This window comes from Cyanistes caeruleus, chromosome Z (assembly GCF_971803275.1).
Source record: "Cyanistes caeruleus chromosome Z, bCyaCae1.hap1.1, whole genome shotgun sequence".
NCBI lineage: Eukaryota > Metazoa > Chordata > Aves > Passeriformes > Paridae > Cyanistes > Cyanistes caeruleus.
Genome location: NC_141732.1, coordinates 69745066 through 69768605, shown reverse-complemented (window position 1 = coordinate 69768605; position 23540 = coordinate 69745066). Strand labels below are relative to the sequence as shown.

Genomic DNA, 23540 nt, shown 5'->3' with positions numbered 1-23540 from the left:
AAATATTATTTCAGACAATGGTTGTTGTTGGTATGCTGGAAACTTTTGCAGTTTGCTGAGTTCCCATTAATTGCAGTGGGAGGGGAGACTGCCCAGAAGGTCCCCAATAAGGGCTTGCAGAGGTGAGCACTAGCTTCCTCCTCATGCAGCTTTTGTTCATATTTAGGCCTGTCATCCCTCTGCTTTGAATGCTTTCTGCTATTCACGCCACAAGCAGTCACAGCTCCAGAGGAGAGGAACTGCTGTTCTCTGTGTCCAAGCTGAGAAATAAATTATATTATAACAAGGGCAGGTATGAGACTAAGGAGCAGTAAACAAGGTGCCATGTCGCCCCAGCCAGAGTGCACCCCAGGAAATCAGGCTGGAAAGCAGCTTACAAAGACAAGAGCATGACTCTTGCTCCCTGGCACGCTGCTTTCACACGGTTCACCACCCAATCCCGGAATCTGCCCAAGAAAAAATAGGATCAAAAGATCTAATCCTTCAAAACAGCAAACTTTACTGGTAAGGTACAAGTACTGGTAAAGTCCTGCACTCACTCCTAGTGACTTTTGGAGTGTAGGAGGCTCAACCTACTAGAAAGGGTGAAGTACCAAAAAAAAAAAAAAAAAAAAAAAAATTCAGGCTGGTTAAAGCACAGACAGATGTGCCTGTAAATCTGCTAAGAATTACAGTGCTCAGCCTCTGGTCCTGAATCTATTATCTGTAAAGGGCAGAATACCGACTGATTCAAAATCTCTGCATTTCCAAACATTCCTACTAAAGTGTACAGGTTAACTTTTTGTGCTCAGGTTGTAAAACAAGTTCCAAAATGGTCTTATCCAAAATGAAAAAAATAGATAGACCATTGTTGCTACTTTAGAAAGAAAAATTAAGAACAGAAAAAGAACCTATTAAAATATATAAAAATTAAATTAATTTTTGACTTTGCAAATTATGTTTTATTTTAAATTTCATATTCATACTTTAAAAATAAAATTTCTAACAAATGCTGTCTGAGATACATGCTGTGCAGTTTGATAGCAGATCTGAACTTCTCAAAAAATTATTAACTTTATTTTTTCTGTTGGTAACAGTATTTGCATTGTTTCATGTTTACATTACTTGAGGACTCAAAAAAACACCCCATCTTCCATCCACAAATAAGAGGGTTATAAAACTTCCTGTTTGTAAAGTTAAAAAAGCTATTTGTAACTTTCTAGTGCTTACTATTTTCCTCTCAGGATTTCAAATCATAAATGTAAACTTACCATGAACATAATAATCCAATTTTGCTGATGGAAAAGCTGGGTAGAGAAATAAAGGCCCAAATGCTTCAAATGTTGGATTTCCATGTTAAGTTTCTCTCTGTACCAGTAACACTTCGTTCTTCCACTACAATGGCACACACATAAACCAAGAAATTCGGTGTGTGAATCTAATGATCACCCTTGGGTACAAATCTTACTGTCTCTAATGGTTTCTGCCAAAAGGGCAGAAAATTAAAAAAGCTGAACTGAAAGGGTAAGTATGAAGCATGTGATTGGTTTTATACTTTGAAGGTTTGATCCGAGCCTGGGACACATCCTTGATCTCAGCTACATCAGTGCTTTCACTGTAGCTCCAGGAAAATGTATCTCCTTTAGAAGACAGAAAGAAGTATTATATATCTACAACAATTTAAACAACATTTTGTTATGCCAGGCCATGATTTGAGTTTCCATATTATTTATATTCCTGCAGTCATCTTACCTGCCTTTAAATGCTTTCTCCTGTGAGATAGATACCCAGAGCAGAAGCCGGTCACCTTTTTTTATATTTTGTATGTTCAAAGGAGGCATCCATATAAATATGTAGGCAGTCTTTGGAAGTGTGGATTAAGCAGTTCCATATAGGAGGAGATAATAAAGCTAAAGGACCCTTTCCTAACGTTTTTTTTCATTCTGCACTTTGAAAACTTGATTGCAACAAGAATCATGAGAACTGCTTTGAGGCAGGTGGCACAGCCCTCCATATGGAGTATGAGCAAGTGTGGAGAAGGAGCAGTGGGACATTTAAGGAGAGGAACTTAGCTGAATCTTCTGAATCTGAAGACTTAGCTGCATCTGCTGGAAAGAGAAAGAGCATTTCCAATTCTGACAGCCCTCGTGAGATATTCCTCAGAGACTCAGAACCCTTTCCCTGGCAGAACTGCACCCTCTATTAGAAAACACATTGCAGCCATTCATCAGTGCAATCTGATGAAGAAACACCATAGAAGACGCCATAGGGAGTATTCTAATATTCACAGTAAATCCAAATAGAGCCAAGAATTAGGATTAGTGTTGCAAAATCTGCAAATTTTATGAAAGACTACAAAGGCCTATTCATGCAATGGTAAGGATCTTCTGAAACAGGCTAGCAGCATTTAATCTGATTTAAAATACCATGGCTTTGGACAGACATAATCTGAGGTTGCCCACTGGGGATTAAAGAAAACTCTTCATACATGTTAATTGCTGCAAACATTATCAACATTACTTAAGTGCACTCTTTTTTCTATCTTACAATTACAAATTATACAATACAAATGCAACACATTTATCAGACTGTGGTAATCACATTAGTCAGAAACCATTCATTTTCTCACTGGAATATAGTCCCACGCTGCACCAGACCAATAATCTTTACTTTTAATGAAGTGTTAAGACGGTGTAGAAAGGTGTAACTCTTGTAACAGAAAATTATAAAACTGAGGGTGGGATGGGAAGACACTGACACTATGAGCTGCAAAAGAGGGACATCTTACCTTGGGTAGCTTTAAGTGTGGTCATCAAAACTCTTCCCACAGAACTATTTTCATCATGCTTAGTTCATCCTCTTTAACCACTGCTGTATCAAGTGAATGTTATTGTGCTTAAATTTACTAGGAATTGCTGCCCTGGATAGTAAAGCCTCAGGGAAGATGGGAGTCCGAGCAGTAGTCTACTACATGAGCACTACAATCATTGCTGTACTGATTGGCATCATCATTGTGGTCATCATCCACCCCGGGAAAGGTACGAAGGAAAACATGCACAGAGAAGGCAAAATTGTGCAAGTGACAGCAGCAGACGCCTTTCTTGATTTAATCAGGTATGGCTATGATATTGTACATTTTCTGTACCAATATCTATGACAGTAATCTTAGATCCACAGAGAAAAAAAGTAGAGAATTTTAAACAGTGACTGCATAAAGTTGCCAGATGTCTTTCAACTGTTTGATATCAATATCTCTAGCCTTTACAAAGTTAAAAAGGGATACATGGATTTATTTCCAAATTAAGCTATTGCAGGGGAAGAAATGGCTTTTAATACTAAAAGAAAGTTTTCCTTCCTTCCTTCCTTCCTTCCTTCCTTCCTTCCTTCCTTCCTTCCTTCCTTCCTTCCTTCCTTCCTTCCTTCCTTCCTTCCTTCCTTCCTTCCTTCCTTCCTTCCTGCCTTCCTGCCTTCCTGCCTTCCTGCCTTCCTGCCTTCCTGCCTTCCTGCCTTCCTTCCTGCCTTCCTTCCTGCCTTCCTTCCTGCCTTCCTTCCTGCCTTCCTGCCTTCCTTCCTGCCTTCCTTCCTTCCTTCCTGCCTTCCTTCCTTCCTGCCTTCCTGCCTTCCTTCCTGCCTTCCTTCCTGCCTTCCTGCCTTCCTTCCTGCCTTCCTTCCTTCCTTCCTGCCTTCCTTCCTTCCTGCCTTCCTGCCTGCCTTCCTGCCTGCCTTCCTGCCTGCCTTCCTGCCTTCCTGCCTTCCTGCCTTCCTGCCTTCCTGCCTGCCTGCCTGCCTGCCTGCCTGCCTGCCTCCCTCCCTCCTCTCCAAACCTCTCCTCCACTCCCCTCTCCTCTCCTCTTCTCCTCTCCTCCTCTCTCTCTCAAAAGAAAGTCCTCTGTTCTGCAATCTGCATGGGGCTTTTTTCCTCCTTCCATAGCACTTATTACAAAATGTAATGTTTTCCTCCAACTAGCAACAGTTTTTTCACTTCATTTGAACCCCTGATTTAGTTACTTAGTTTAATTTTGAAGTGTAGTCACCTATCTGGGTGTATCTACTCAATTGATTCAATTATATGAATGGGAAATAACTTCCAGGAACAGGCAAGTAAAATGCTTGAAATAGAGGGCACAGACATAAAATTTTGGTTTTCCCTTGCTCAAAGACTCTTTTACTGAGCTGGTATGCCAAAGATACATTCCAGGGAGTAGGGAAGCTGAGGTTTTGAACTCAGAAGCTTTTCCACAAGTAAAATCACCAAAATTCTGTGTTCTACTAACCCATTTGGAGAATCTGGAGACATGGAGAAAGGCCTCCAAGTACCACACTGCCATAAAAGGGTCTACAGAAACCTTCCTAAAGAGTTTTGCACTCAGATTCCTCAAGATTTATTCAGTTACACTGCTTCTAAATCCCTCAGAAATGCACAAAACAAAGGAAAACAAAGAAAGTAACCCCCATACACACGTGTTTACTACTACTACTACTACTACTACTACTACTACTATTATTATTATTATTATTATTATTATTATTATTATTATTATTATTATTATTGAATACTCAGACTTCAGAGGAATTTGGGGTGTAACCACAAGAAGACAAAATCAAATGATAAATGTCATCAACTACTAGGTTAAAAAATCCAAAAATTATTTGAGAACTTGAAATACATTAAATATTCTTATTAATAATTTTATTTATTATTATATTTTATTATTATATATCACTATATAATCATTAATATAAATTTATTGTTTATTTATTATTAATATTATTTATTAATCTGGATTCATAGTGCAGTAATAAGTGCAAAATTTAGAGTGAGTCCATAGAGCATTATACACTTAGTAATTAGCTAATATACTTCTCCATAACCAGACCTGCTATACAACACTAAATACAGAGATTCCAATTGCCAGGAGCTATCCAATCCTACATTTCATCATCATTGGTAAAGCTAAGCAGGCCAGAGCTCTACTCACAGTATATGTTATGTACTTAGTAGCCTTAGGATTAAGCCATATTAGCCTTAGGATTCCTCAAAAAATTAGCTGTGCAATTTTTTTATTAGCTGTGTCTTTACTGAAGGAATTATTAGCGTATTATTACTTCTCATGCTATTTTCTTTCTCTTTCACAGGAATATGTTCCCTCCAAATCTGGTGGAAGCTTGCTTTAAACAGGTAAAACCCCCTTTTTTTTTATAATTTCCAAATAAAACATGAAGAAGTAAGAAATTAAATGTAACCACAATTGCCTTAGGAATATCATGTTCTTGTACTTACAGCAGAAATATAACTCACATATTCTGCCAGATGACAAAAAAAAGCCCCCTGAACTAAACCAACCAAGTCTATGCTTTGTTTTCAATAATATTGAGACAACAGTGTTTGCTATGAGAAGTGAAGAAAACCCACAGAGCTTGGCAAATCAAAAAAAATTACTTTTTTCAAGATGTCAAATTCCTAAGTTGACAGCAAGGTTCATTAAAGTGAATTCAGGATCTGCTTTTCTGAAACAGTGTTATGTTAAACTGGGAGATACTGAGATATTCACCATCTGTGCAAAGACTGGAAGATTTTAAAAAATGTCATGTGACACATGTGCTTAGGTTTGAAACAGAAGAAAAGAATTTGTGGACATTAACAAAAAATGTAAATGATGAACTTCCTGTCATCTACAGTAGAAGTCCTTAGGAGCGCTTTTTTAAGGTTGCTTCTCAAAATCCTCTATCATTAGCTTGGTCTTATCGTAACTGTTCTATGGAGAAAATAACTAGTTACATTGTTTTTTTAAAAATGAAGATATTAGTGATTCAGTAGAACCCAGAATGTATTTTTCCATAATCTAATTACTTCATATTGACCTCACAGACAATCTTGAACTGTTATTATTTAGCAGTTAGTGTTTTAGAAATAAAAAAAGCTGAAATGTAGAGGTCAAGAAGAGCATAAACTTTCCAAATCCAGCTGAGCTACATCTTTCAGAAGAATTGAAAAGAAATTATAACATTATCTTTAGTTGTATAAACAGAAACCAATAAAAGGGAGACACTTTCTGCATTAAAGATTTTTAGATTAAAGTTTAAAAAGCAAACTAGACCCAGGTTCAAATGCCATGCCTCCATCTTCAACGAGGATATTGATGAACTCAGTATAGTGATGCAGGAGACCAGTACAGAAAAGCAAAAGTCTATAGCTAAACTAGAAATAAATTCAAAGAATGTAATGTAATAAAGTATAGGAATTGTATGATCTTTATCTGAAATAATGAAATAATTAGGGCATAAAGTTACAGATGTAGCAGCAAGCTCCTAAGTTTGGAAGTTATTAACTAGAGCTCTTGAAAGCAATCAAAATTTCTTCCAGACTGCAGTTTCAAAAGGATTTGGGAAATTATTTAAGCAGATAAGAGGCCATTAGTTTGATCTCAGTTATGGTGAAGGATATAAATGTGTTGAAGGAAACAGTAGAGACTTCATAACAAACAAAAATGAAAAATATATAAGAAAAAAAACCACAAAGAAAAACTACAAAGGCTTCTGAAATATAAATTGTACCATTTTTCGTCCATAATATTCCTCATTTCCACTTTCTTTTTAAATTTTTGTTGTTATTATCTTTTTTTTGGGGGGTGGGGGAGTTGTTTTGGGTTTTGGTTGTTGTTGGTTTTTGGGGTTTTTACTTCTGATAAAAAATAACTTTTAAAATGACAAAAGTGAAAGAGTTGAGCAGGGGACTATAAGAATTTTAAAATTTGTGGAGAGAGCAATGGAAATTGCTAAAGGACTGGGAGTACCTCAGTTGATATTTTTACAAATGACATTGCCGTAAGATGCATGCAGATAAATTAACAGATGACAAGAAAGTCCAGGCACTTTGTGTTGAGATAAAAAAAAAAAATAAGCCTAAGAAGGTGATAAGACCTGGGCACAACACAATACTGTAAAGTCACAGCAACAAAATGACTCAGTTCTTGCACATGTTGGTATGTTTTGTTACCTCCTTCTGGCTCTTCAACATATGTGAAGTAAACATTTTGAAGTTAACAGTAATTTCTGCTTTGACATAGCAAATTATCATCAAGAAGATCAAAAATGTTCAATGCAACTCTAGGATATACATTAAATGGCAGAACACCATGACATGAACTAGGGCCATTAGGAATGTGAGGAATGTGACCATTTAGAATAGTGGATATCCAGTTTTCTTCATTCATAAATTCATGCAAGATGAGTTTGGTGAAGAGAGGAGTCATTGGAATTATCAAAAGAATGCAACATATAAAGCAAAAAAATACTGAGAAATTATTCAAGTACAAAAAGAAACTGGAAACAGAGTTATATAAGATAAAAACATACAAAAATTAATGGAACTCACTATTACTGAATTTAAACTGGAATTTAAACTATTACTGCTTTTAACCCTACACAACTTAACGTTGAACTGAAAACATCTTCATTTAGGAGATACAGGAACACTTCAGCAGTTTTCTAATACAGTTTAAAAATTCTTTTGATAGTATTCAAAAGTATAAAAGTATTCAAGAAAGTACCAGGATTTTAAATTTGTCATGTCATTACTTTTTGAACTTGGTACCAAACCCTAGATTTTTACATAAAAGTTATTTTGTTGTAGCAGATTCGTTAAAAAAAGATCTTAGTTTACAAGTATGTGTAATATTCTCAGGTATCCAGATGATTTTGTCCATCTGACCTCACAAATTTCTTTTCAAAAATTTCCATCCGTTATTTCGTATGTTTCTCAGGAGATTTATGAAGAGGAATGACCATCTGGCACAAATCTGTTTCTGTAACACCATGCTTGATGGTCCAAACACAAAACACAGTACTTCTCATAGCTGTCCACACTCAACCCACAGCTTTACACACCTGGAAATCATCACCAGAATATGCACTGCACATTTAAATCACATCTTTGGATAGATCAGATGTGCACATTATGTCTTACAGCATCCTTAGGTAGGTTTCTTCCCTAGTTTGTATTGGAAGCCACTGGAAGGTGTGAAATGAAATGGAGAACATAACCAGAGTGGGAGAGATTTTAAGTGGAGCTGGAAATGCTTTTATATGGTTGATGCTAGGAGACAAAGAATCTTGGAGAGAGACTGGAACCTTAGGGTTTATCTAGGAAATATCTTCCTAAATTTTCTACTGTTCCTCTTTCAGTTTTTTGGTCCTTTGGATTCCCTTTCCTGTTTCTTCCCAACAAGACTGTGAGGCAAAGCTGCCTCCCATTTCTTTTACTTCTCCTAATCATCCTTTGCACGTTTTCTTTCCCAGATATTTCCCTTTTCCACTTGACTGACATGCATTTTCAAATATGATGGAGAGTGGTTTGGTTCCCTCAGGATCCTGGGATGCATTTTTTTATGACCCATATACCTCCACTCAGTTTCATCATTGCTTAAATTGGGAGGGACATTGCCCCTCCAAATTCTACCTGGAGATTCAGGGACTTGAGAGATATGGAGAGATATGCCAGACAATGATGACTGAGACAAAAAAACTCATTGAGTACCTCAGACTTCTCAGGCTGATTGTTAAACAGTAGATTATTAATCTAAATAACATCTATTTCTGGTGATTGTTGTTTTCATTTGATGTCACAACATTTACTAAGCCTCACACGAGGCTTTTGTGATTTTTATGAGTAACAAGAAAATCTGAATAGATTGACTGCAGATAAATATTCCACACTTACCTAAAATCAGATTACTTTGTTCAAAATTTTCTCTTTGCCCCTGCAGTTTAGGGAAACCTAAAGAAATCTTTGGGTTTATCTTTCAGCTCTGGCCACTATCTCTTCATTTCTCTTTATTGCTAAAATAAAAATGCTGTCTGGCCTCGGGCTGAGCAGTAGTGAGCAGTCTGCTTGTTAAACAGACTCTGCTTTTTAGCTGCTTGTTCTTTGTGCTGTGCTCTGGAGGTCTAGCAAAAGGCAGAAGAAACACAAGCAAACTTGCAAAATCAAGAGAAACAGAATCAATCTAACAATTTGGAGAGGGTCATTCTGGTGTGAATAGGTAGAATCTGATGCCAGCTGAAACTTAAAGAACTGCATCTGATAACTGCATTTCTTCTGAGATATTTTTAATTTCACATCCTTTCCTGAACTTACCATTATCAAGGGAATTGTACGTGTTAATCACACTTCCAGAAATGAATACTAATTCATGGTGTCTATTGCTCATGGCAATTTGGGCTAGTTAAGAGATATTAAAACTCTTACACAGAAAATTTAGAATGTTTTCACACATATCCATATGGAAAGCAAAGAAAAAACCCAAGAAGATGGAATATCTCTGTCTTCTTTTAATTTTTAGGGTTGCATTTAAGCAAACATGTTGCTTTTAAAATCATTATTCACCAAATGCTACATTATCACTGAGACTTAGCACAGACAGTACTAATGATACTATCTCAGAGAAAATTATAACAGTGAATCATGAGTTTTCAGAACAGTTACCATTGCAATTACCTTTTCTGCAAGATAAACCACTAGGATGTGCTGCTGCCAGATTAAAACGTTGCTTCTTCAAAAGTCCTTCAATATATCCCAGTCAAATGACTGGGTATCTTGCATGATTAATAAAACTAAAATTATAAACAAAGAGTAAACAACTGATTCATTGTATTATTCAATACAAAACCTATGTTGTCTATTTCATAGTGAGCTAAATTAATTAAAATTAATTTTCCAGTTGTTCATTACCATCTTGTCTTGTAAAAAAGTCTAGAAATTCATTCTTTTTGCATTTTTCTTGCAGGTGTAATTGCTCATAGAAAGCTGTTTAAATTAATACATTCAAATAACATTTTTTTAACATGCTCCTCAATTGTTCTCTGTACATGAACTTAAGGGAAAAAAGTTAGTATTTTGCATTCAAAATCTTACCAGGAACAAATACCTCTTCCTGGAGGCATAACAAAATTATGTCCTCCAAAATTATAGGACTTCAGTCATGTTGCCTAGCCCATCACATATTATCAGTGTATGGACCTCTGGTCTCTCTTCTGAGACCCTTAAGCCTACAATGAGCAGTTTTATTTTGCCTAATTTCTTCGACTTATGAAAGTTGAAAAGGAACAAAAATCAGCAGAATCACAATGTGAAATTTATCTGTCAGTTTGAGCAACATTGAAAGCTGATAACTCTGATTGCCACTGAGATATAGATCTGCTGAAAATAGGAATGTCATAAAAGGTCAAATAATTATCTCTTACCACCAGTTACTCTGCAGAGCAGTAATAACCAACCTTGCTATTAACTCTTCTATTTCAAAACAGTTTCTAACATCTTGAAGGGGGTCCTTCATCCAGTCACTTCTTATAAACAGTAGGTTCTTCACCATTTCATACACAGAAAACATGTTTTGTGGTGATCAAGCAATCTTGTGTTTTGCCTTTAATGTCATTTGAAAAAACAATAGTAAGAATAAAAGAATAAAGAATTAAAGAATAAAGAATAAAAGAATAAAACTCATCTGAAACCCAGCACTTTTTTCCTCAATAGATAGATCCCTTGTGTTTCATGTATCCCTTGACTTCTTTTGCTTCACCAGGAAATTTCCCATGTTTTTTGATAGACAACTTTGGGCACAAGAGATCCACAGAAGGCATATCCACAGGGATCTCCTGGGGCTCAGTCAGCTATAATGAAAGAAAGAGCAGCTCAAGTAAATATTCCAGTGAAAATAAAGTTGCTGTGGTTTCTGTTGCTTAGATTAGTATTTTGAATCTTACTCTAAATAAGCTGTTTCTCCCTTGCTCTGGAATGGGTTCCAGAAAGACTATTCACCCTAATAAATTTCTAAATACTTATGAACAAAGTGAGCAAACAGGTAAGACCTACATCTCTGTGGGACAGTCTAATAGCTGGAATGGAAAAGAATTTTGCTGAGTAAGCTCCTAAAATCCATATTAGCACTCCTAAAGAGACTTAACTAATGAATTAAAAGTACGTTCCTTCTGTGACAGAATTCAAGAAGAAAAAGAAAAAGAAAAAGAAAAAGAAAAAGAAAAAGAAAAAGAAAAAGAAAAAGAAAAAGAAAAAGAAAAAGAAAAAGAAAAAGAAAAAGAAAAAGAAAAAGAAAAAGAAAAAGAAAAAGAAAAAGAAAAAGAAAAAGAAAAAATGTTTGATGTAAAGTGTTAGGCAGTACTTGGACATTCCAGAATAAAAAACACTTTAATGAGAACTTATATTACTTTTCCATCTACACTTTAATACCACTCTGTTACTTAAAAAGACAACCCCATCCCTTCTTCCATGGCTGTGTAGTTCCAGTCCCTGTGTTCTCCCATCTCTGACATTTGAACAGACAGTGAAAGCTAATTCAGTTCCCCAGGCTTTACCCAAAAAATGGCAACATTTGCCAAAAATGGCAAAATCTCTGTGCTTGCAGAGATTTCTGCCACTTTAAAAAGTAGAATTGTCTCTCTAAGAGATCAAACAAGAATTATCACAGACTGGATGTGAGACCATGAGGCAGTGGAACTGGGTTTCTCCATGTCAGCCAAATGCTCATACAGCTCTCAGCTGACTTTCTGCATAGCCCAAATTTTGACAGATTTTAGTAAATTTTATTCATAGCTCAGGAGTATTTGACCTTCATGAATTTTGGTTCTGCTACATATTAATCAGAAATCTTCCATAAATGTCCAGTGAGCAGATTTTATTTGACATTCTAAGAGATTTGGAGCCTTTAGAGAGATACCTCAAATATGTGGAAGGAGTGCATAAAACTATTCAGGTGCAGAAAGTAACATTAAATCAGGATGGTGTTGAAAGATGATGATACTCAGGTTTCTCTTCTTGGTCATAATTGCTTCACTTCTGTCAAGTCCTTCTGAAGCATTCAACAGGTCTCCAGACATCAGTAAGGATATTAAAACTTTTCCTGGTAGCTCCAAAAGAATAAAAATCCAAAGTTGCTGAATAATCTCAACACCAGTGTTCTGCTGCTTCAGTGGACTAATTAGCATCCTGAGATACATGAGAAACATTATAATTATATTTATCACTGATAAATGATATTTAGTATGCTTTGTGTTCAATGGAATTTAACCAGGACAGAGCTGCAGGACTATTTGAACCCAGATAGAAATATTCAGGGTGTAAATTTCCATTTGAAAACCATTAGGAGGTGAAAGACTGTTTTTTCAAAGCAGACATTTAGGATCTGAGATTTAAAAATTGATTTCTCTTTTCCATAAAGGAACCATTTAAAGCATAACCCTTTCCTTAATTAAGAAATATGGTGACTTGTACTGAAAACTAAGGCTTTGCCATAAAAAAAGGAAAAAGAGGTATATTATAATAAAGTTAACTTCAGTCCTATTATTTTTTAATACAAAAAGATGAAGAAATAAAGAAAGTCCAGAGCACAAGAAAATATTCTCACTAGCCAATAAAAAGATTATAAATGTTTGGAATTTTGTTGGTAGGAAAAATATGAAGTTATATAAAATGCAAACTAAGAATCAAATAGTTTTGTTACAGAATTAGGAGCATGAAAATTTTGCATCTTTGACTTTGGCCTATTTATGAGAAACTTACTTCTAGAAGCTAAAGCTGAAGATTTAGCTTTTGAAGTTAATATGGATTTTTGTTGCTTTCAGGAAAATCACAGTTTCATCATAGTACATTTCAACTAGAAATATTAAGCAAAGAATTCAAATGTCTTACAATAGTAAATAGTAATTTAATTCGTGATTTTAATCGTCGTTTGCTATGATTCACCGAATTTCTATCTTTTATTTTCATTTTAACAGTTCAAAACCAACTATGAAAAGAGAAAGTTTAAAGTAGCTATTCCATCCAATGACACATCCACAGTGACTTCCATAATAAGCAATGTTTCAGAAGCAATGGAAGCTCTGACCCGAATGAGAGAGGAAATAGTTCCTGTTCCAGGTTCTGTGAATGGAGTGAATGCCCTTGGCTTGGTGGTGTTCTCAATAAGCTTTGGCCTGGTGATTGGGAGCATGAGGGAGCAAGGTCAGGCTTTGAAAGACTTCTTTGATAGCCTCAATGAGGCTATCATGAGATTGGTAGCTCTAATCATGTGGTAAGTGCCTCTTCAATAAATTCCTTTTTAAGTTACTAACAATATTTTTTCATCACAGCCAGGAACTGAGTAGCAAGAATCTATTTTGCAGAAAGTCAGACAATAAGATTATCTCTACCTTGGAACATTTTTCATGAATGAACTGAAGAGTTATAATTCTCTGTGACAATAATCTGACCAAATATACCAACTCTTCAGTGGGTTTCACTTTTAACTCTTCAGTGGGTTTCACTCTTGACATGAGAAAAACTAGGGTCTATGGCAGAAGTTGCTACCTTTATAAAGAGCCATTCTATGTCTTCATAAAGATACCAATCACAGCAGTAAGATATTGAAATTTTCTTACATTCTAATCTGAATTCATTAAAGGAAACCAACAAACCTCTCCCATAATCTCATTTCTACACAGCAAGACCCTGTTACCATAATTTTCCAGCACAACTGGTTCCTGTAGTTGTGGGGTTTATATGTACCTTCTGTGAGCTGCACTGCTCACACATACACATAATTTTCCTGCTTTCTTCATTGTGTTCATTAGGTAAATAAAATAAATACCTTTTCCCTCAAGGTATGAAATAATTTCAAAAATTAAGACTAATTATTCTTCAGATAGAAGGTTAACTGTGAAAAGAAATTGTATCTTTTTGCCCTCTTTACTACAGGAAGAAAACCAAATCAACTCCAAGGGTCTATCCAGGAGCACACGTGTATACTGCCATACTAGATATAAAACCAAAAGTTAGTGTATTTGCTGCAATAACTAAAATCTTTTCACTTTCACAAGGACATTTAAAATGTTAAAGCAGAGAATTCAGATAAATTCCCACATGCACATGGACTTGATGGCATAAAAGGCAGTTGAGGAATAGTGGATCAATTCTGTTCTGTGGTATCTTACTGTAAGAAGACAAGTGGACATTTATACAAGCAGAGCTGTACCTAAAGTACAGCAGAATTACGTTTGAGTTGCATGCTCAGCACCAGATCTTTCCTCACCTCTAGCTGTCCTTCCTAATAGGCAAAAGCAGTCCATCCCACCTGTGCTGCTGTTCCACAGTGCAGCCAAACTCTGTCATACAGATTTCCTCATGCTGATGAAGAAGTACACAATATGACAAAAATTGTACGTGGTATATTAATTCTACAATTTTTATATGATAAGTCTATTATTATCATATCCTTATCATATACTGTCCAATTAAAAGGTTAGTTGGTTAGGTAGAAATTCCTGGGGTCCTGAGGAGTCCAGAGGTTTCTTTTGCCCCACTTTTGATATGTCTAGTCGAGATTCTGGTTGGAAAATAGAACATTCTTGTATCTGGTACTCTTCTTAGAATAAAACTAAACAATATTTGGGAATGCACTCGTAAGCTTAGCTTATTGCTCCTAAATGTAGAGAAGAAAGATAGGAAAAAATACTAGAAGCTGTAGCCAAAGCTACAAAACTACTAATACGTGAAAAATATTAAAAAGCTTAAAAATCTGGGCATCAGAAGTAGCTTGAAATCTTCAGAAGTTATCAGACTTCTGTGTGTGTTCCTTCCCCAACAACAGGGGAAACAGGACTGGAATAGAACTGAGTGCTTGGCATACTATCCACTCATGTTGGTTTGGCCTTCATTCACACAGGCAGAATTACAACAGGATTGGCTAAACTAGCTTTTAAATTACACTTGAATTCCCAGGAGAATTCATTTCCTTACCTGTCCAGAAGGCATGAAAGGCATCTTGAAATCCTTACCAGATGTTGAATCCACTGAATCTCACCAAAAATGTTCACTGCTGTGGTTCAATCCAGGTTGAATTGTTAAGAGTTGAAGAGTAAAAATTTTTAACTCTTCCTGAATAGGAGCAGCCTAACATTGAAATTCTGCATTAATGCATATAAACAAAAACAGGATGGAAGGGGGACCAAATCTCTACTTTGTTTTGTAATGCTGCTTTGATTTCCTATTTGCAGGTATGCTCCACTTGGAATTCTCTTCTTGATTGCTGGGAAAATTGTTGAGATGGAAGATATGGGTGTGATTGGTGGTCAGCTTGCCATGTACACTGTCACAGTTATCATTGGTTTGCTAATCCATGCTGTCATTGTCCTACCTCTTCTCTACTTCGTGATCACTCGCAAGAATCCATGGGTATTTATTGGAGGCTTAATCCAGGCATTAGTCACAGCTTTGGGAACATCTTCCAGGTACAACACAATATTGTAAAGCCATATCTCTTTTAGTATAAGTGGCTTAGGAAACAATTTTGCTTAATGTTTGGCTAACTCCATATTCACTTGGGCACTGTATTTCAGTTCTGCTGTCCTCCAGTACTGACTTGAACTCTGTTTTCTGTAAGAAACCCTGAACTGAGACGAAATTAATCTGTTTGATGGTGCAGATTGTATGGCCAGAACCCTTGTTAGTTTGGTTAGTCTTGCTGTTTGCTATTCTAAGTAGCTTTTAATGGTTTGATAGTGAAGGATAGAGCTGGCAAAGAATATGCATGGCAAAATGGAGCAGCAACAGAAAAGACCTGAGGGGATTTCTACTGGCAACTGACATTTTGTGCCCAATATCCTGATAGCCCATTATGGATACAGAAGCTACAACAGAAATGCCACTTTTACTCTTTGCAGGTGGCCATAGTTGTGTCATGTAAATTTAAAAAATTGTTTGCATGTATGACAGAGGGAAACATTACAATAAAGTGTACATTTCTATGTCATTTGACCTTACATAAAACATCTGCCATTTTAATAGATTTTAAAAACATGTCCTGAAGTCAGAGGGTTTCAGTCAGATATTCTGTGATGCTGAGTTTGAGTCCTTGGTGTTTGAAATTATTTTGAAGTAAAAACCTAGGCTGATGCAATACACCACTGTACTGCAAGTGGATTTAAAAATCATATAATATTCAACTGTAAGATGACTGTCAGCAAAGATACTTTTCTAACACAATCATCCACAACCCCTCTTTATTTTTGGTCAGTACTTTATCAATATTTATAGTTTCCAAAGACTAGAAAATATGTTAATTATTTAGCAATGATTTTTTCACTGGGATCAGATAATTAACCAGAATTGCTGTGTCTTAGAAAACATCTTTACTTTGGTGTGATCAGATGTAGAGATACTGGCCTGGCTCAGACACTCAACTTTCCTCATGGCAGCTCATATAGTGCCATGTTTTAGATTTTTGGCCAAAGCCACAGTGATCACATGCTGGTATTTTATCTGTTGCTAAGTATTTGCACAGCATCAAGACCTTCTCTGACTCTCATTCTGCCCCCACAGTGAGTTGAGGGGTTCACAGTGGGTTGGGAGGGCACACGACCAGGCAGATGAACCAAAGTAAATAAAGAGATATTCCATGCCACATACATCATGCTTGGCAACAAAAGGGGGAGAAGGATTTTAGGAAGGCTGGCCACATATTACTCCAGAACTTGCTGAGCACTGGTCCATCTGTGGGAGTGGTGCTTAAACATCACTTGTACAGTTTTGTTTTCTTCTGTTCTTCCTTCACACTTCTCACACACTTATTAAAAAATTTTATTCTCACCCTTCCATTTTCTTTTTCTTACTGTTCCTTCCGGTTTTGCCTGTTCCATCAAGGTGTGGAGGCAAGTGAGTGGCTACTGGTTCTAGCCCAAGGGTGGGAAAATAATGCAACCATCAATCAAAATGCCCTTTGCAATGGAGCCCACAAACAAGAAGAGAAAATGAGCTTTTTACTGAAGGTTTGAATAGCCAGTTGGTATACCTTCAAGAAAACAATGCTTAGGGATGATTCAATCACCGCTCCATGACTTAAACCTGAAAAGCAGGAATTTTAAATAGATTCCTGTGCTTGGCAAAAGAACCTGGCGACAAAACACTAAATTTAGACACTTTCAGTCTAGGGATTACATACAAAATGGTAGTAATTAATAGTTGGAGAAAGTTTCCAAGAACATTAGGAGAACTTTCAACATTAAAAATGCTTAAATTCAGCATTTTCATTAAAAAAAACTATTCTGGTATTCACAAAAAACTAAGACAGAACTGTCTCTCTCGTCATTATAACATGACACTCTTCTCTTTCCCTCTTTGCAATATATATATCATATATTATCTTTTTTCTTTTTGTTTCAGTTCTGCAACACTGCCTGTTACATTTAAGTGTCTAGAAGAAATAAATGGAGTGGACAAACGAGTTACAAGATTTGTACTCCCAGTTGGTGCTACAATTAATATGGATGGAACTGCTTTATATGAGGCTTTGGCTGCAATTTTCATTGCACAGGTCAACAACTTTGATCTGAATTTTGGACAAATTATCACAATCAGGTATGAAAAAATCTGTTACTTAAATTTAATTAAAGCACCTTTGTGATTACCTCTTCCTGGTTTAAGTGGGATTAAACAAAAGCATCTAGAGCTAAAAACAAGAATCACTACATTATTAGATAATCTGTACATCTTCACACAAAAGGACCCCCAGCACATATTCTCATTTGGATAAACTTAACAAAACTGCAGCATGACATACCCATTACTGCACTTAATAAGGATAACAAGGACTTGAGAAGACTTAATTCATTTCAATTTTTTCTCTGTTAAGAAATGCAGCTCATGCAGCTGTTGGGAACTACAGACTTATAATGAGGTCCAGGTAGTTTATAAAGCATCTACAAAGCTGAAGCATAAAGTCATCATAATGTTATTGTGATAGAAGAGGTAATGTTTCCCTGGTTTTAGGATACAATTACAGCTAGCTGTGTAAGGAACAGTAATACAATTTTATTACATCAGCTGACAGAAGTGGTGAACACAGTTTGTATTTTCAAGCACACAACCCTTCTTATTTGAAATACAACAGCAAACAAACCACTAGTTAGCATTCAGTGATAACTGATCTGCTTTAATTTCATTATGTTTATCACAATTTAAGGAAAAAGGGTGATGGGTACTTGTGCAGAAGAAAGGAATGTCAGCAAAGGGACAGGTGGGCACTGTGGGACAAAGACACATATCTACCTCACAGGAACACTGCAAGTTCAGAGGTAGTGCTCCATAAAACCACCAGTTTATTTCAATATTCATTAACCTAAGGCAACCTCTGTCTTCACCCTGCGAGGCAATTGTTTCACATTCACTAGTACTAGAGCTGCTCCCTGGAAAACCACCTGAGAAAACAAATTCTCCCTAAACCAGGTGTGAACAAGCGTATTTCTTCAAAGTCACTAGACAGTATGACTCAGAGTTTCTGGCAGCTTTCTGTTTTCTGATGGCAGAACACCAACTGCTGCAGGACAGAGACTTCACCTGGCATGAAGTTATAGGGAGATGGACAGAGAGGAAAAGTTCTTGTGTTAGATCTGCCAGGAAAGAACTACCTCCTCAGCTTTCCTTTTAACATGTTTGAGCTTGTGGAGAGAGTTTTTTCAATGGGTGGGGTCATGTAACTATAATGTTTTTTTCCGGCCCTTGGCATCTAGTAGGGAATTTATCACCTAACAAAATTATGTTTCAAGATTTCTGGATAGAGCTTTACTGAAACACTTTGGATCAAGGTCCATAGTCCCCTGCAGCTATAAGGTGTTCAGATAAAGGACTAGGCTCATCTTTTTATTTACTGCTGAGCAAAGGCTTTCTTGCATTATATCTGGTTTTTAAAATTTGACAATTGATAAGGGAAGTTTTTAATTAGAGTTTAATTACAGAAATTTATTGATTGCTCTTGCTATCTCTTTGCACAGCATCACCGCTACAGCTGCCAGTATTGGGGCTGCAGGCATTCCTCAAGCTGGACTGGTCACCATGGTCATTGTGCTCACATCAGTAGGTCTGCCTACAGATGATATCACTCTTATCATTGCAGTGGACTGGTTCTTGTAAGTATTTTTATGGAGTTGTTAAAGGCTTAGACAATATTTAGAAGAGAAATATCAGGGACATTGTGGTTGTACCATGATGTTTTGCTCTGGAAGGGACTTGGAAACCAGCGTTAAAAAGAAACACTATTTCTTGCTAGTGAGGTATTTTCTTAGAGCATATGGTGAAGAGTGTAGCTTAATTATGGCTTCTTTTGCATGCAAAAGTTTACATAGAAACCTGTATTGTTAAGATACTAAGAAATCTTTCATATACACTGTAATTAAATAACCAAATAATTGCTTTAGTCTCTTATTTTTTGGTAGGATGACAATAAAAATTTTCAGTCAATCAGACTCAGAAGTGAATAGATCCAACAAATTCATTGCAGCCTCACTGACTATCTAATCTAGGAAAGGTTCATCTCTCTGCCACATGAATGCAGAAACAAAAAACAGTTGTGCAACTGCCACCAGAAAGTATTGCCCCTCAGTTTTTCCATTCATCTATCTGTAGAAGATGACAGACATCTTTAGATATATGTATTACCCTAGGTTCAGGAAATAAATTAAAGGAAGATTTTTTTCCAACCTCTGTTTCATCTAATACCTATTATTTAGCTTTTCTGGCAGCTTTTACCCTTCAGTCTTCTGACATGATCCCTGAAAGAAGTTGCCAATGTTGTTATCAAAACATAATGTCTTCAAATGATCATCTAACCACCTGATGTAGGTAGATGCTTACCTACTGGCAGTGCCAGTCACTCCTTGTCAGGCCACCTTCTGCATCTGCTGGGCAGAGCCCTCTGAGAGGGATGAATTTTCGTAGTTTGAGTCATTCGTGCACAATTGCACATCATATGTGTCAGGAGACAAACAAACCTAACAAGGTAAATTCTTGCTGGCTTACACATTCAGAGGATATAAACCCAAACTCTAGATACCTAAGAGTACCAAATTGCCTCCAAGAAGCCATATGTTCCCTTTGCCATCCTGGTCACAGTTCTTGCAGTGAAATTGCTAAGAGTATTAACACATTTTTTGACTCCATATCCCAGTATATTTGTTAATTTCTGTAAAAGAAATCATGGCATTAACAGTTCAGATAAGCTAATGTCTGTAAAACAGGTGACTCACCTACTAGCTACTTGAGAGCCATTTAGCAGCATCCCTGAGCAAGGGATAAAAGTAACTCCCTACTTCTTCCCTAGGGATCGTCTCCGTACCACTACCAACGTCTTGGGAGACTCCATCGGAGCAGGAATTGTTGAACATTTATCACGGCATGAGCTGAAGAACAGGGATGCTGAGATGGGAAATTCCGTGATAGAGGAGAATGAAATGAAGAAGCCTTACCAGCTGATCTCGCAAGAAAATGAGAATGAGAAACCAATAGATAGTGAAACCAAGATGTAGGCTAGAGAAAGCGTGAGTTCATCACTACAAGTGTGGGAAAACACACACTTTTTCCGGCGATTTATATCTTGAATTCACCAACTTCATCTATTCCTTGATTTCTCCCTTTATTCTCGCACTGGAAAGAATTAATGAAAATATATTCCAAACTAGCAGCGATCATGGTATATGTTGGCTTCCCACTTAAACAAAAATTAACAGGCAACAACACTGGTCCTGCTAGACATATGCTAACTGGGGATAAAAAAAGAGATTGTGTATATGTTACTCAGTCCTGTGAATCTTTCTTTTTCTTTTTTTTTTTTTATGAACTGGAAAGTAAAAACAGATAACAGAGCCTGAAAATGGTTTTATTTTTTTAAATACCTGTTGCAAAATTTCTAACATCTATAAACACACAATCAACACTTCTAACTTGATAACTGCATCCAGCTAAGTAAATTAACAGGACTTTTGCTATTTTATCTGATTTTTTTTTCTCTAGTGTTATATTATTGTTCAAATACTAGCAGGACAATAAAAAGCAGGAGATTAATTGAGGGGATAAAAAGGGGGAAGATATATAAATAAAGAAAAGAAAATACCCCCAAATCAGCACTTTTACCAGCTGAGATGAAATATTTCTGAGAAAGCTTTTTATCTAGACAGTTTTTTGAATTAGATTCAGCTGATCTTTATAAGAATTTAGCCTAGTTGGCTCCCACTGACTTGCAAACATTTACATATGCATGTATGTCCTTCCAATCTGGATTTACTCCTTTAATTTCAACATCACAACCCAGTTAAACAATCTGTGTGTGTGTTTGTAGGAGCAAGGCCCTGGTCTGGGACAGAAAACGTCTTCATCTCTGTTTGGATAAAAAAATTTGCACGCTCTGGATGCACTAATGAGCTACTTAATAAGCAATTATAAGAAGGCAATGCCAGCCTTCTGCAGAAGGTGCAGAGGGTGAGATGTTCAGATCCCAAAAGGGGTGCATTCTGAATCTGAATCCCTGAGACCAGCAGAGGTTTTCTGATTGGAAACCTCCAAGATTCTTGATCCACTAATAAATTATAGAGGTATGAACTGGATTTACATTTTGCCATCTGGAGTAGGCTCTCTATCTTAATGTGAAATTTTTAATTCCTAGAGAGTTTACCAGTAGCACTTGAAAAAGAGGATAAAAGCCTTTAGAAAATAAAATTAAGGGGTGAATTTGTATTTTTAATAGAAAAAGATAAGCAAATTGAAAAATAATAAATACTATAATATCTGTTGACATTTTAATTAGAAAATATTTTAAAATTAAATACTATAGATAACTTTCAGGGAATAGATAAGGAAAGAATGAAAAAGGGAAAACAATGCACTTGTAATACAGTGGCTCTTTTGTTCAAGATTATTCCCTGAAGAAACCCTTTTCTAGAAATACAAATTGTGTAATTTTTCCTTTTTGCCTTGTATTATTAGAGAGGTTAAACCAGAAAACTTTATAAAGCAGGTGCTGTTGGGAGAAAGAAAAAAATATTAGTAGACAGGCGGAATAATGTTCAAAAATCTGTTTTATTAAAATATTCAGTTTTCTTCCTTATTCCTCCCTTTGCCGAAATAATTCTGATGACAGAAATGAAGGATCCCTTTGCATTGCCCCAGCTGCCGTTCAAAAACATTCAGTATGTTGCATCTGCCACTCAAAGTCCATAAATAGGATGTATAAATAACTGTAGTGAAAATGTCAGCATGCTGGTCAAAGACAAACCTTTTCCCAAGCAAGATTGGTTTTTTGGGACTGAAAATTCCTGTCAATCTTCTCCAGCTGAGTGATTCAGAAAATGTGAGCAAGAGCTCTCAAGTGAGTGAAGTGAGCAGGGTTTAATATAGGTTACTGAGCATCAAACCAAGAAAGTTCTAAAATAATCTCTAAATGAATGACTGAAAGAAAATATGGGTTGTTTTTTGTTTTTTGTTTTGTTTTTTTTTGCTAACAGAATGCAAATCTAGGATACAGACAGGCATTTTCTGATATATAATTAGAGATATTTTTATATAGATACTGTATTCAGAATGTGTGTATAAACATTAACTGTAGAATTTATGGCATAACATTTTAAATTTTTGTTAAGATTTTGTTTGGAAATACATTGCAAAGACAGTGTAAAAGGCTGCCTTTCTATGACATCAGCTGAGAAAAATGAATTGTGTCACAAAGAATGTGATCTTTTTTTATACTAACTTTGTTTCTTATGGAAATCAGGTATTATAGAAAGATTCCCTTCCCCATCCCTCACAGGTTCTGCATTGGTATGCACCCAGAGTGGATTGAGAAACATTACTTTGTAGATGTATTTTCAATAAAAATAGTTTTACATTACTGCTCTTATTGTGATTTAGATTTCTTTCAAAGGCTCTGTAATACAAGCTTTGCACAAACTCAGAGATGAAGAGTTCATAGTATGGGATTTCAGGAATTACAGACCATTTTGTACAGGAGGGCTTCCTCACTACAAATACTTGCTTCATTTCATGATCAAAAATAGAGATGTAAAGGGTGAGAGGCAGGAATTAAGAATTAAACTAAGAACACTAAGAATTAAAGGAAGCAGTGTTTACTCCATCAAAGTACATTCAAATTCAAGTATATAAATGCATATTAGTATCTGCAAAATAAAACATAAAAAATTTACATTTTCAGTGATTCAGCTGCTGCAAAGTTGCCAGTTCATTTCAGATGCATAGTTAGATGATCCAAACCCCAGCTCAGCTTTGTAACATTACAACCTTCTTAGACCATCCACTACTGTGCCCATGAAAGCGGTTTATGGTGCTGGGCTCATTTAGTAAAAACTTCAGCTAGCAGGTATCATCTGGAAGTGAAAATGTCATCAGAAGAACTGGAAAGGTATAAGATACAAGCTGAATCACTTCCATCTGGGAAGCTGTGTTGTTTGGAGCAAAAGGAGACAGCAGGGAGAAGCCCTGCCTTCCTGAACATACATCAGCAAACACCAAACAATGGCCTCTATGTCTGTGGTGTTTCAAGTGTAAGCAAATTTTGTGAAAGAAAATTGGAGAAGAATGAAGTTCAGAGAAGGCATGGTGTTACAGAGCACATGAGCACAACTTTTCACAATTTTATTTCTAGTTATCTACATGTTCATTCACCCAATCCAGGTAAGTATCTCTGTGTCTCTGGAACTACTATCATGATGGGAAGAGTGTAAGGAAAGAGGGC

General features: G+C 36.2%; 1 protein-coding gene across 1 annotated transcript in view; it reads left to right on the top strand.

Annotated features, from left to right (window-relative positions):
- The window catches only part of SLC1A3 (solute carrier family 1 member 3), a 65172-nt gene extending 42493 nt beyond the window's left edge, over positions 1–22679 (top strand). Inside the window, exons 4-10 of the mRNA XM_023944225.2 lie at positions 2889–3093; positions 5116–5158; positions 12769–13064; positions 15025–15258; positions 17189–17383; positions 18796–18930; positions 20121–22679. Of these exons, the coding sequence (XP_023799993.1) occupies positions 2889–3093; positions 5116–5158; positions 12769–13064; positions 15025–15258; positions 17189–17383; positions 18796–18930; positions 20121–20325 (1313 nt within the window). The 3' untranslated portion in view covers positions 20326–22679. The remainder of the gene's footprint in view (positions 1–2888; positions 3094–5115; positions 5159–12768; positions 13065–15024; positions 15259–17188; positions 17384–18795; positions 18931–20120) is intronic.
- Positions 22680–23540: the final 861 nt, after the last annotated feature.